An 11,630-nucleotide genomic window follows, 5' to 3' on the forward strand; every position below is an offset into this window, starting at 1 on the left:
AATTCTGCCTCTCAAGAGGCAGAGTAATGGCTGGATTGAAATGTTTGCTAAATGTGCTAAATGGAAATGAATGATCCTCCCCTTATTCAGATACAGGTGAGCCTTGCAGCACAGGTGGTTGCACTGGCTCCAAGGACAGCTTTTCACTGGTTCCCTTCAAAGTCACTAACACACATAGAAGGGAAATAAAATGGCTTTGCCAAAAAAAGGCATATAGCAGGTCCTTGGTGCATAAACAAGGATTCAAAAAATTACAAAGTGGCAGAAAATAGATTCAGAGAGGTAGTGAGCAAGTCAAGACAAAGTCTGGCTGCCTCATGCAGAAGTCTTGGAAACTTTGATTCCACAGGCAGACACCTCTTAGACAGACACCTATTTCTAAATATGAAATACTCTATTTAATCATCCCAGCCGTGGTGTATATTCATATCTGAGATGAAGTGACATGCATGTTTCTTTAACAAAATGTCAGAAGTGTCACTATCATTCCCTCTTCCTTAACTGCCTGGAACACTTCACCATCTGCCACCCAGACTTGCTGCTACTCATTTCTCAGCAAGACAGATACTGGGTTCAAGTGGCAGAGCTCCACTTTGTGAAATGCTTTGGTGACTGAAATGCTTGACAAATGAGAGCTGAGGGCTTTGGAAAGCTGTCTCAGCTTTCTCAGCGATGCTGCCTGATTTAAACACCTAAATCTCTGCCCTACTTTACCTCAGGTGAACTTGTTTCAGGGCAGCCTCCCTCAAACCTGCCATGATCCCCATGTTTGCCACCACTCCTGGCTCACAGCTTCTTTCCCAGGTGCCCAAAAGCAAGGTGAGGCAGGGAGGGGATGTGGGCCTGATATTCTCAGAGATTTCAGCCTGCTAGCAGCTGCTAACTTTTTCCCAAGGGAAAACTTCTCAAGAAAGCTTCTTCTCAAAACAATCTCGGCAAACAACTATCCTTTCTCAAAACAATCCTTCTCCAGGTGGTGTTTTAGGTGTTTTTCTAGTTTAACCGATGGGATTAGAGAGGTGTCCTTCCTATTCAGCAATCATGTTAAGTCTGTAGGGAAACACCTTACGAAAAGTAGTAAGAATTAGACAGTAAAGCTTTGAATACTTCCTGACAGAGAGAGGACCGGTTGGAAGTGACTAAGGAGGTGGAATAAGCATTATCTTCAGATCATTATCAATCCCAAGGAGGGGGAATTTGAGGAAATCATTGCTTTTATTAGATGCTGGAAAAACTTCAGTCAAACCATCTTTTTTAGTAAGTAACAACAGCCTGCTGGTCCTGAGATTTCCACAGCATAGGAAAAGGATTAACAGGGTGGGCAGGATGTTTGAAACATCAGCATCTCCAGGGTAAGATCAGGTCAAAAAAACTAAGAAAAAAGCAATTTCACAGCCTATGCACCCTTTCACCTGGACCCCTTCTCTCCATTTGCTCACTGTTCCCACCTTGTGGGAACATCAGTCAGATGCACGTGGCACAGCTGAGATCAATTCCTGAAAAAACTTCTCTCTTTTCACTAAGTCACATGCACCTAAAATTAATAATATCTTTTGTGTATTTTCAGAAGGATTTTATTTTCCATATAAGGCTAGCAGGGCTTTTGAATCACCCCAAGGAATGCCAATAAAGCACTGATTCACATTTTGGAGCTAAATCATGACTCTTCCCAGTCCTGGGAACAGAGCAGTATGTGTTAAACAGCTTCATCAGGGACTTTTTTTGCTTTCACAAATGCCTTTTTTATTGTCTTGCAAGCCCAGGCACACAGGCTAAGGAAAGCCAACACTCAAAAGAGCAGAGAAAAGCACACGCAGTACAGCAGGAAACCTTCTGTCCTTCCTCCTTGGAGATTACATGCAGAGGTGGTTTGGCCCAAACCCAACTACTTGAGTCACCAGAAAAATAAAAAGAATAACAAACATATTGCACTGCCATTCATTAGTTTCTTAAGGATTGCTAAGCTTAGTACATGGTGAGTAGTTCCAAGAAATCTGCTGGAACAAGAGGTGAGGAGAATGAGCAGCCAGTTCTGGGAAAAAAAATGAAAAGAAAAAAGTGTTTTTCTACGGGGCCATCAGGAATGGCACCTGAATTCCAGCAAATGCCTGGCAGGAGCTGAGGACTTGGAGCTCAGAGATGCCTCCTCTCCTGAGCAGGACACAAAGCCAGAAATCTCTAATCTGTCAGCAGCAAAACCCAGGCTGCCTGTCCCCCTGGACACTACTGTCAGGGATTTCCTTTGCCAAATCCCGCCAGAAATGGCAGGGCGATTGGGGCAGCTCACGGATTCCTCGGATCACCAACCACTCCTTCCTTCCAGATGTATCCGGTCTTCTGAAAAGGGGAGGAAAAGCTGGTTACAGAGGTTCATGCACAACAAGCATAGAAATAAACTATTAGTCACAAGTTTGCCCTTCTGATAAGTTCTGGGCCCCCACCCCCCTCATCGGGGCTCGCTCCAGTGCTCTCCCCCAGCGCAGCGCCTCGCAGGCTCCCACAGGGGATGCTGCGCTGGGGGCGCGTCCTTCTCTGCAGCGGTCCTGGGGACGCGTGGGGAGGGCGATGCCCGTGTCCCAGCGAGGCTGCCCGGTGCCTCCCCCCGGCGGTGCCGAGGCCTGCGCGGCCCCTCACGGCTCCCACAGGAACCGATCCGAACCGATCCGAACCGATCCCCGCCGGGCCGGGCGGGGCGGGGCGGCCGCTGCGCCGTGACGGCCGTGGGAGCAGAGGGCGCCCCTTGCTGACGTCACCGGCGGGCAGCCTCCTCCGGGCCACACCACTGCACGGCAGGATAGGGGAGGCCGGAGCGGCCACGGGGCGCCTTCTTCCTACCGCAGCGTCCTCCGCCAGCGGCAGCGGGAGCCGCGGGACGGCCGGGAAAAGCGCCGCCCCGCCGGTCTTCGCGGGCGGGCTCGGTGTGCGGGCGGCCGTGCCGGCAAGGGTTTGTTTGTAGCTTGTCTCTCCCCCTCGGGTGAGGGTGGTAGTGCCCGATGTAGGCGCCGCGCGGGCGCCGCGGCCTCTATAAGCGCGGCCGCGGGGCGGGCGCGGAGCAGCTGCGCCGCTGACCCCTGCCGGTCCCTCCCGGTCCGCTCCGTCCCGCCCCGTCCCGCCCCGTCCCGCCGGGAGCATGTACCAGAGTTCCGCGCGCTGCCTCTGCTCGGCCCTTCCCGCTCTCTGCTGCGCTCCCGCCGCCGCCTCGGCCTCCCGCCTGCCGCGGCCCCGCTCCCAGCCGCCGCCGCCGCCCGGCCCAGCCGCCCCGCGGGCAGCAGCGGGCGGCCCGCCCGCCGCGGGAACGCCGCCCCGCACAGGTGGGTACTGACCGAGCGGCGTGCGGGGACCGCGCGGGGTCACAGCCGGGCGGCCGGTGCCGGGCCGCTGCTGTGGGAGCGGGATCTGGGCTGCCCTGCCCACGTCAGCGCGCTCCTTGTCCCTTCGCCTTGTGCCTCGCCGGGACTGGACCGGCCCTTGGGCTCTGAGGCGGCGGCCGTGGCGCTCGCCCGCCCGGTGTGAGCGGGCAGCATCCCGCGGCATCGCGGCAGGGACTGCTGGACACCCGCTGGAGCTTGAGGCGTTTCTGCTTGGTGTCCTCTAGCTGAGGGACAGGGCACCCTGTTCGCCCACATCTAGGCTGGGTGCTTGGAGCAAACCCAGGCACCGCTGGGCTGAGCTGCCTGGTGAGCCAGAGGGGTCGTGTCTGCCCTTAGGAGCCTGCCGAGCTGCCTCTTTAGCCCTGCACTTTGTGTAGGATGAGCTGGACTCAGCGGGTCCCTTCGCTCAGGGCAGGGTGTGGAGCAGCCCAGGTTCCCCTCTGGCAGGCAGCAGCAGGTCCCTGCTTGCCTGTGCGGGTAAATAATCACAGCCCATTCTTCATCCCCCACATGAGACCTGGAAGGTGCCCAGATGCCCTTGTGTGGGCACCGCCTTGGCGTGTGCCCCGCTCCGGCACCATCACCAGCGCTGGATCTTTACCCAGGGCAGGGCTGTCCCCACCGCAGCCCTGCGGTCGGATCCAGCCCGGAGCCGCCTCTGCTGGCTCTGCCCGTGACTCAGAAGCTCCCCCGGAACCATTCCTGCTGAAAGCGGCGGGGGAACAGCCACCGTGCTCCGGGCTGTTGCTGGTGGGAGGGGTGATAAACTCAACTCTTTATCGTTGAATGGTTTGAGTTGGAGGAGACCTTAAAGATCATCTGGTTCCAGCCCTCCCTCGATGGGCAGGGACACCTCTCTCTAGACCAGGTTGCTTAAAGCTCTATTCAAGCTGGGGTTGGATACTTTCAGTGACAGAGCAGCCACAGCTTCTCTGGGCAATATGTTTGAGGCTGTATTACCCGCCTGGCACGCAAGAGATCCACTTTGCCCTACTGCTTTCGGCTGGGACTGGGGTGAAGTGAGTTCATTCCATGTTGCTGGTGTTACAGCAGGGGTGTAAAAGCCAGGCTGGGGCAAGGTGCTTCCCCTCCTCCCGCTGAAGCTAGGCCAGGATGCCATATGGCAGGATTGGAGCTTTATGGCAGGGAAGAGGAGCATATGCATCTGAGAGCTGGCAGAATCGAGCTCATGATTAATAAACCACTCGTGAAGATAAAGTTTCCCAGAGCTTGTGCCAGCTACTGATTCTGTATATTACTGGAGGCAGGATTTGAGGTTCCTTCTTCTTTCTGGTGTTGCTTTTTAGAGCAGGCAGCTTCTGCCTTGCTCTGACAAACTCTTACTGCTGTCCCAGGCAAGGTTGTACATGTAGTATGATACCTCAGGAGCACAGATTTTGTCACATGGGGATGGCACCTGTCAAGTTGTTCCTAGAACTGGGGTTCCAGGGAGGGCATCTCTAGCTGCTGCCAGCCTCTGGGGCCCTGGAAGCTGATGGGAGGGGTGTGGAGCCATTCACCTGGCAGGGAAAGCCCTGTGATAAACATACACAAACACAAACATACCCTGTTTGTCATACTCAGACAGGGTAGGGCTTCTGGCTGGAAGTGGTGCTGGGAGGTATGACCAGAATGTTGTTCACCTTACCTAAAAGGTCAGGGCCCAATACCCTTCTGCCACCCTCATCTCTGAAGCAAAGTCCTTAAAGTCAAGTTTCTGATGGCTCGTTGCCTGAGATCCTAGAAGTTCATCTCTTCTGTGCTGCATGATGCAAGAAACCTTCCAACTTTGCACCCTGTTCTTACATTTAATTCACAGGTTGAATTCTTCCCTTGCCCTTTCTATGCAGAGGTACCACCCTTGCTGAGAGGAAGGAACTTTTTGATTTTAAGCGCCTTGAATTGAATTGCTAAGTTGATATCCCCTGTTACATCACACCAGGAGAATCACTTTCATGTTTGCTACCCCCTGCTACAGTGCAAGCTCAGGAGTCTGCTTGTGCCTCTGCCCACAGCAGCACCACAGTGTCACAGCACACATGACCCCAGCAAGTTACAGGTCACTTAACTTGCACTGTGGGATTTCAGAGTGGTGACCTTGTTCTTGTGTTGTGCAGCTGCACTGCTGTGGACATGGTTCAGCACTGCAGAAATAACAGAATGGGTTTTGTGTTTGGAGTTTTCATGTTCAGGTTGTTGGTCTGGCCCCTGTTCTGCAGAACACCTCAGTCTGTGTTGTCATGATCTCAGCACTCTGAGTACAAAGAACTTGTGCAGATCAGCAGTCATCCTAAGATGGAATCTTCCCAAGGAGCCCCCTCCTTGAACCAAAAACTTTCAAATCACCTATACCAGGACTGAAAGTGCTTAATTTAGAGTCCAGACCCTCTTTCACACAATCTTCTCTGGGTCCTCAAAATAAGACTGAATCTCTCTTTCCTTCCTGAGACAGGGCTGACTTTCAAAGCTGTCAATCAGTTCTGGGCCATAGCACAGGTTAGGCTGTGCTTTGTGCCCCACAAAGAGCTGGATACCCCATGATCCCAGGGAGGATGAGATTTAGACAATACCCTGGCTTTGTTTGCAGCCTGGCAGGGGAGGCTGAACTTAGCCTTGATCCTGCTGGAGCAGCTGTAAGCTGCTCAGGGCTTTGCCAACAGACCTTTGACTCCAGCTGTGTTACATCTACTTTGTCCCTTTCAACATCATCCCTCTGACTCAGGTCAGGCCACAGGCAGCCTAAGAGCTTGCTGATGTCTTCTTGGAGGGTAATTCTTTCCCAGTATTCCCTTGGAGATCCCCATGTGAGCTGTGTTCATCCATGGCATGGCAGGGCTGTACTCAGCTGCTGCAGCAGAAAACTCTGTGTGCTTATCTCCAGTTGCAGCACTTAGCTATGGGTTGTACCTGTCCTAAAAATGGGTGAGAGGCTCCCTGTGGAGCATCTATTAAAAGCTGTGTTGATTTCTTTGGGTTTCTACATGGCTGCCTGCAGTCCTGGTTGTGTGTAAACTGTACCCTTCTGTATGCAGCACAGAGTGTGCTTTCATTCCTTCCCCATCTCCCCTCACAGCTGTGTCAGGGTCCTGCTTAGGGATTTTGTGTTTTCCCTCACTATTAAATGCCACTTCTTCTACTTCAGCAGTGCTTGGCTTCTTGAGAAGAATTGTAAACTGAGAAAGATTGCAGAAACTGAAACACTACATTTAGCTTCCCTGGAAAGACATTTATGTGTGTGAGCTCAAGATCACATCTCAGTTTGAGGAACTCCCAGTACTTTAACTGAAAGGATGAAGATGAGGAGCAACATTCTATATCTAATCCAAATTCCCATTTCACAACTTTCTTGGAACTGCTCTATGGGCTCACACATACAAGACACATTAAAGCAAGTAGGTTTTAGTGTCTTTCAAATGCATCCATTTTCCTAAATACAAGGACATGAGGCTTATACTGCAGAGTCTTTCTTTTCCTCTCGAGTATGTTTATTGAACTGTAAGGGTGTCCATCTTCCTAGCTGCCCCTCTAGCCTGTCATTATTGTATGTCTGTCACCAGCTCTTAAAATTGGTACTGCTGTCATTCAGTCTGAACGTGCAGGTGTGTTGGGTAGCACCCCAAATCTGCCACAAGACATGAGCACGAGATGACGATTTCATCCTCTTCCTTTTTTAAGTAACTCAGATGTACAAATAAACTCACTTAAAAACCACTGTGGGCCAACAGCAGTGCAACACTGAAGTTCTTTTGCTTAAGTTTCCCCTTGCAAAAGGCAGTAAATAAATAAGTTGAGACAACAACAGAACTCAACCAGCGCTGCCTCTTGTGCAAGTTGCTGTGGTGCAAGTACAGTCCTTCCTGCGCGTGTTTGAAGGAGCAAAGCCTCTCCCTGACGTAGGGTTGGAGAGCTCCTGCACACACAGTGTACAAATACCACCAGCTGTGGTGAGCCAGAGAGCACAACAGAGCAGGACACACGTGTGTCCCCATCCCGTGGCAGCTGTGACCCGTGTGGGACGGGAGGACCTCCCTGCAGGCGCCACGGGGCTGGGTGAGGGCCAGCTGCATTAGCAGGGAGAGCTGGGGCAGCAGCGTGTGCAGGGCATGTGAGTGTGACAGGAAAAGCTACAGGGGGTGGCTGGGGCCAGGGAGGACTGCGGGCACTGCTGGAAACCGCTCGGCATAAAGGAGTGAGAGATATAGGGAGAAAGGAGGGGAATGAACACAGGGACGTGGAGACACTGCCTTTTCCATTCCACACTCCACTCCTGAGGCCTGAGCCAGCACAAGCATCTGGCTGCATCATGCTCATGGCAACATTACTGCTTTGGGGATAAATGGAACTGTGATCAGAGGTTCTATTAAATGCTAACCTGAGGGAATGGGTCACCCTGCTGGCTGGAGGTGTCCCAGATGGACACAGGGTACCAGGCCATACACAGTGCCATCTCCATCAGAAGCAAATGCTGCACATGAAATAAGGAGCAGGCAGCATTTGTCCACCTGCTGGGCTCCCTCCTCTGTGAACACGGAAAAAGCGTGCTCTATTGTGTTTTCTACAACATATGCAGAGTTAATCTTAGCCCTGCTATTCTGGTTGAAAGACTTCCTTATTGCCTTAGAAGACAGTGGCATGATGTCTTCAACCAGGCTGTTTGCGGGCTGCAGGCCCTGATGACAGGCAGAACATGAGACTGCACAGGACTAACCTATCTGCATCCTTCTTATTTTGTCTCAGACTCAGGACCAGGACTAACCTATCTGCATCCTTATTTTGTCTCAGACTCAGGAACAGGCTCCTGCCCAAACCATCAGTGGCTGGCACTGCAGCAAGGTGCCCAAGTGATGAGCAGGTTGTGGTGGGCCGTGTCTAACAGCAGTTTTTCCCTCGCAGTGTGTTCCATGGGAAACAGCACCAGCCGGCTCTACAGCGTGCTCGCCAAGACCCTGAGCAGTGGCGCCGTGTCCCAGCACCAGGACTGCCTGGAGCAGCTGGACTCGGCACAGCTGGATCCTATAGACCCCAAGGATTTGCTGGAGGAATGCCAGATTGTTCTGCAGAAGCGGCCGCCCCGCTTTCAGAGGAACTTTGTGAACCTGAGGAAAAACAGTGCCAGTAACCACCGCCCCATCCGGGTCATGCAGTGGAACATCCTGGCCCAAGGTAGGAGACGCTTGTGAGCTCAGGGTATGACCTTGAGACCAAATGCAGCAATGAAAACCCTGGCAGAGCAAAGGGAGAGGAGTGAACTACATGCAATACAACTGACTGAGTGCCAGGGGGGATATTTTGGGCACGTGAAGTAGTGGCTTTCCTTCTGTGCCGTAGGAAAGGAAAAAAGTCTCTCTTTGCAACTCTGATGCCAGAAGTAGCCCTGAATTCCTGTCCTAACTGAACACAGGGTATTCTAAAAGCTGTGAGCTATCAGTTTTAGATGGTTGTTAACCCCAGAAAAGACTCATCCTTTTCCTAAGTTTTATTTTAAAAGTTTCTCTTCAGTTTCTGATTACCTTATTGGTGAAGTATCCAGAAATTCAGGTCTGCTATGGGGGGACTTGTTAAACCTTAAAAATAATTTTAACTGGTAGTTTTGAAGCAAGGGTGTGAGTTGAGCAAAATCTTTTGGTGTGGGAAATTTCCCTCATAGGGACTGCCTTAACCTTCTGCAGTTAAATCACTTTTAACCCCCTTCATTTTATTTTGGCTTAAGCTGCAGAGCTATATCACCACAAGGCCTAACCAGAAATGAGACTGGGGAGACAGATCTGGTGGACAGAGCATGCAGGGCAGAAGACAGAGTTTATTTACAAAAACCCACTTTTATACATTTCCTATGAGGCCTGTGGATTGGAGGATGGAATTCCCACCTCCCCACCACATTGGTCAAGCAGGCTGTCATTCAACCTCCCCTTCTCCTTGGGAAGGAGTTCATAACAAGGGCAGTATTTACAAAACATGGTCCTGTGTTTACATTCACGAGCGTGAGGAACTGCACATTTCTCCTTTAATATGAACACTCGGCAAACCAGGAAAAAACCTCATGGCAACAGAGCTACATGTGGAAGTGCTTGCCCTTGTGGAGTGGGCAGAGTGGGAGAAAGTCTTTAATGTATCTTTTATCTGTAAAGGGACCTTTTTTTTGGAGTGGCTCCAGTGGCTTTAGAAGGGGTTCTCAGGCCCATTGGCAAATCTAGTACCCTTGAAGTCACCAGCTACTCCTGAAAACCTGCATGTAAACAGATAAAACCCAGAGGCTGACAGGCTGTTCTGGCTATTGGTAACTTTTGGGTTTTTTGTCCCCCCTCCCTGCTAATTCCAGCTCTCGGCGAAGGCAAGGACAACTTCATTCAGTGCCCCATGGAAGCTCTGAAATGGGAGGAGAGGAAGTGCCTCATCCTGGAGGAGATCCTGGCCTACAAGCCCGACATCCTGTGCCTTCAGGAGGTGGACCACTACTTCGACACCTTCGAGCCGCTCCTCAGCCGCCTGGGCTACCAGTGCACCTTCTTCCCGAAGCCGTGGTCGCCGTGCCTGGACGTGGAGCGCAACAACGGCCCCGACGGCTGCGCGCTGTTCTTCCGCAGGGAGCGCTTCCAGCTGCTCAGCACGGCCAACATCCGCCTCACCGCCATGAAGCTCAAGACCAACCAGGTGGCCATCGCGCAGACGCTCAAGTGCCGCGAGACCGGGCGGCTGCTCTGCATCGCCGTCACGCACCTGAAGGCCCGCACGGGCTGGGAGAGGTTCCGCTCGGCGCAGGGCTGCGACCTGCTGCAGAACCTGAAGAGCATCACGCAGGGAGCCGAGATCCCGCTGATCGTCTGCGGGGACTTCAACGCGGAGCCCAGCGAGGAGGTGTACAGGGAGTTCTGCAACTCCAGCCTCAACCTGAACAGTGCGTACAAGCTGCTGAGCCCCGACGGGCAGTCGGAGCCGCCCTACACCTCCTGGAAGATCCGGCCCTCCGGGGAGTGCCGGCACACGCTGGATTACATCTGGTACTCCCAGCACGCCCTGAACGTGAACTCGGCCCTGGGCCTGCTGACTGAGGAGCAGATCGGGCCCAACAGGCTGCCCTCCTTCAATTACCCCTCCGATCACCTGTCCCTGGTGTGTGACTTCAGTTTTAATCAGGACCCTGACAGGCTGCTGTAACGTCTTGGAGTGCCACCTGCTATTGCAGTGTCTGAACTCACCAGCCTTTTGTTTTAGAGAAAACCTTTGAAGCTAGATGCTGTTGAAAGATGAGGAAATACTGTTGACTAACCATTGTTTCAGGCACTTGTTTGGAGTTACACTTGCTGTTCAGTCCTCATTAATGTGCAGCCTTCGAGGGAGGAAGAAGGAAGCCAGTGTTCTCGTCATGCTCTTCTTGCCATGTCAGGGTTTGAAAACTAGAAGGCAAATGAGCTTTATCCTTTCACTAAGCCCCCTCCCTGTTTGAAGGATTTAATCCTCTAATGAATGTGGAGGCCTTAATATTTAAATCAAAACACTTGTGTTTGTAAAACAACTTGCCCTGACAGCATGCTAATTTTATTTATTTCGTGTTAAACTTCTGCAAGTACCAAAGGGAGTGAGGTTTGACTACTCAGTGAGATTATCTTAACTCTTTTTCTGTTGCAATATGAAGAAAGTTTAATGCAGTTTAGACAAAAAACTAAGCTCACAGAGTGTGGTCTTGTCATTTTTCCATGACCTTAGATGACAAATTCATTAGAAGTGTGAGGAAGGCCCCCTGCAGTAAGAGCAGGTGAGGAAGCAGAGGCTGAGTGAACTAGAGTAACACCCTCACTGTTCCAGAACAATGTGCATGTGTCTGTCACACACACACTGCCTGTAGGCTCTACACTGACTGTACCTTCCTCTCCTCTGTGCTTCCCTTGGAGGACACAGATAACCAGGGACTGTTTCTTCCTCTGCTTTGAGTATTACTTTTCTAAATGGTTTAAATTTGTAGTCTTGTCAATCTTGCTGTTTCAGTAAAGGGCCAGTCTTAACGTTGAAAGATTTTCCTTTATTTATCCTCAGAATCTAAAGCTACACTGGAACGTGTTGTAAGATAAAATTTATTTATTGGGAGATTTGGTGATCCTGCATCTGATGGGAAGTTGTACAGTGACAGTGTTCAGGAGCTTCTTCCTGTGAGCCAGGGCTACACCAGAGGTGTGTTAGCATCACCTGTGATGCTCACTGGTGACACAGGAATTGCATACATGGATTGTAAACGTGCCATTATGCCAGGAAATGACATAGGAA

The 11,630-nt window shown here is 51.6% G+C and overlaps 2 protein-coding genes across 2 annotated transcripts; one reads left to right on the forward strand and one right to left on the reverse strand.

The window, feature by feature from the left end:
* Window positions 1-1,217: 1,217 nt before the first annotated feature.
* On the reverse strand, window positions 1,218-3,132 carry LOC134560010 (collagen alpha-1(III) chain-like). Its single transcript, XM_063415464.1, has 2 exons — window positions 2,442-3,132; window positions 1,218-2,337 (listed from the first exon to the last, which is right to left on the reverse strand). Exons 1-2 carry the CDS (start codon window positions 3,130-3,132, stop codon window positions 2,300-2,302), a joined length of 729 nt encoding a protein of 242 aa, XP_063271534.1. The 3' UTR covers window positions 1,218-2,299.
* Window positions 2,991-11,630, forward strand: NOCT (nocturnin). Its single transcript, XM_063415405.1, has 3 exons — window positions 2,991-3,311; window positions 8,265-8,534; window positions 9,691-11,630. Exons 1-3 carry the CDS (start codon window positions 3,131-3,133, stop codon window positions 10,524-10,526), a joined length of 1,287 nt encoding a protein of 428 aa, XP_063271475.1. The 5' UTR covers window positions 2,991-3,130; the 3' UTR covers window positions 10,527-11,630.

The sequence above is a fragment of the Prinia subflava genome, chromosome 18, assembly GCF_021018805.1.
Source record: "Prinia subflava isolate CZ2003 ecotype Zambia chromosome 18, Cam_Psub_1.2, whole genome shotgun sequence".
NCBI lineage: Eukaryota > Metazoa > Chordata > Aves > Passeriformes > Cisticolidae > Prinia > Prinia subflava.

Excerpts from the sequence above, each read along its gene's own strand:
- LOC134560010 (XM_063415464.1), bottom strand. The coding sequence starts at position 3,132 with ATGCTCCCGGCGGGACGGGGCGGGACGGGGCGGGACGGAGCGGACCGG. Across the intron at positions 2,338-2,441 it reads AGCGAGCCCCGATGAGGGGG|AAGACCGGATACATCTGGAA; the intron begins GTGGGGGCCCAG and ends TCCCCTTTTCAG.
- NOCT (XM_063415405.1), top strand. The coding sequence starts at position 3,131 with ATGTACCAGAGTTCCGCGCGCTGCCTCTGCTCGGCCCTTCCCGCTCTC. Across the intron at positions 3,312-8,264 it reads GGGAACGCCGCCCCGCACAG|TGTGTTCCATGGGAAACAGC; the intron begins GTGGGTACTGAC and ends TTTCCCTCGCAG. Across the intron at positions 8,535-9,690 it reads GTGGAACATCCTGGCCCAAG|CTCTCGGCGAAGGCAAGGAC; the intron begins GTAGGAGACGCT and ends TGCTAATTCCAG.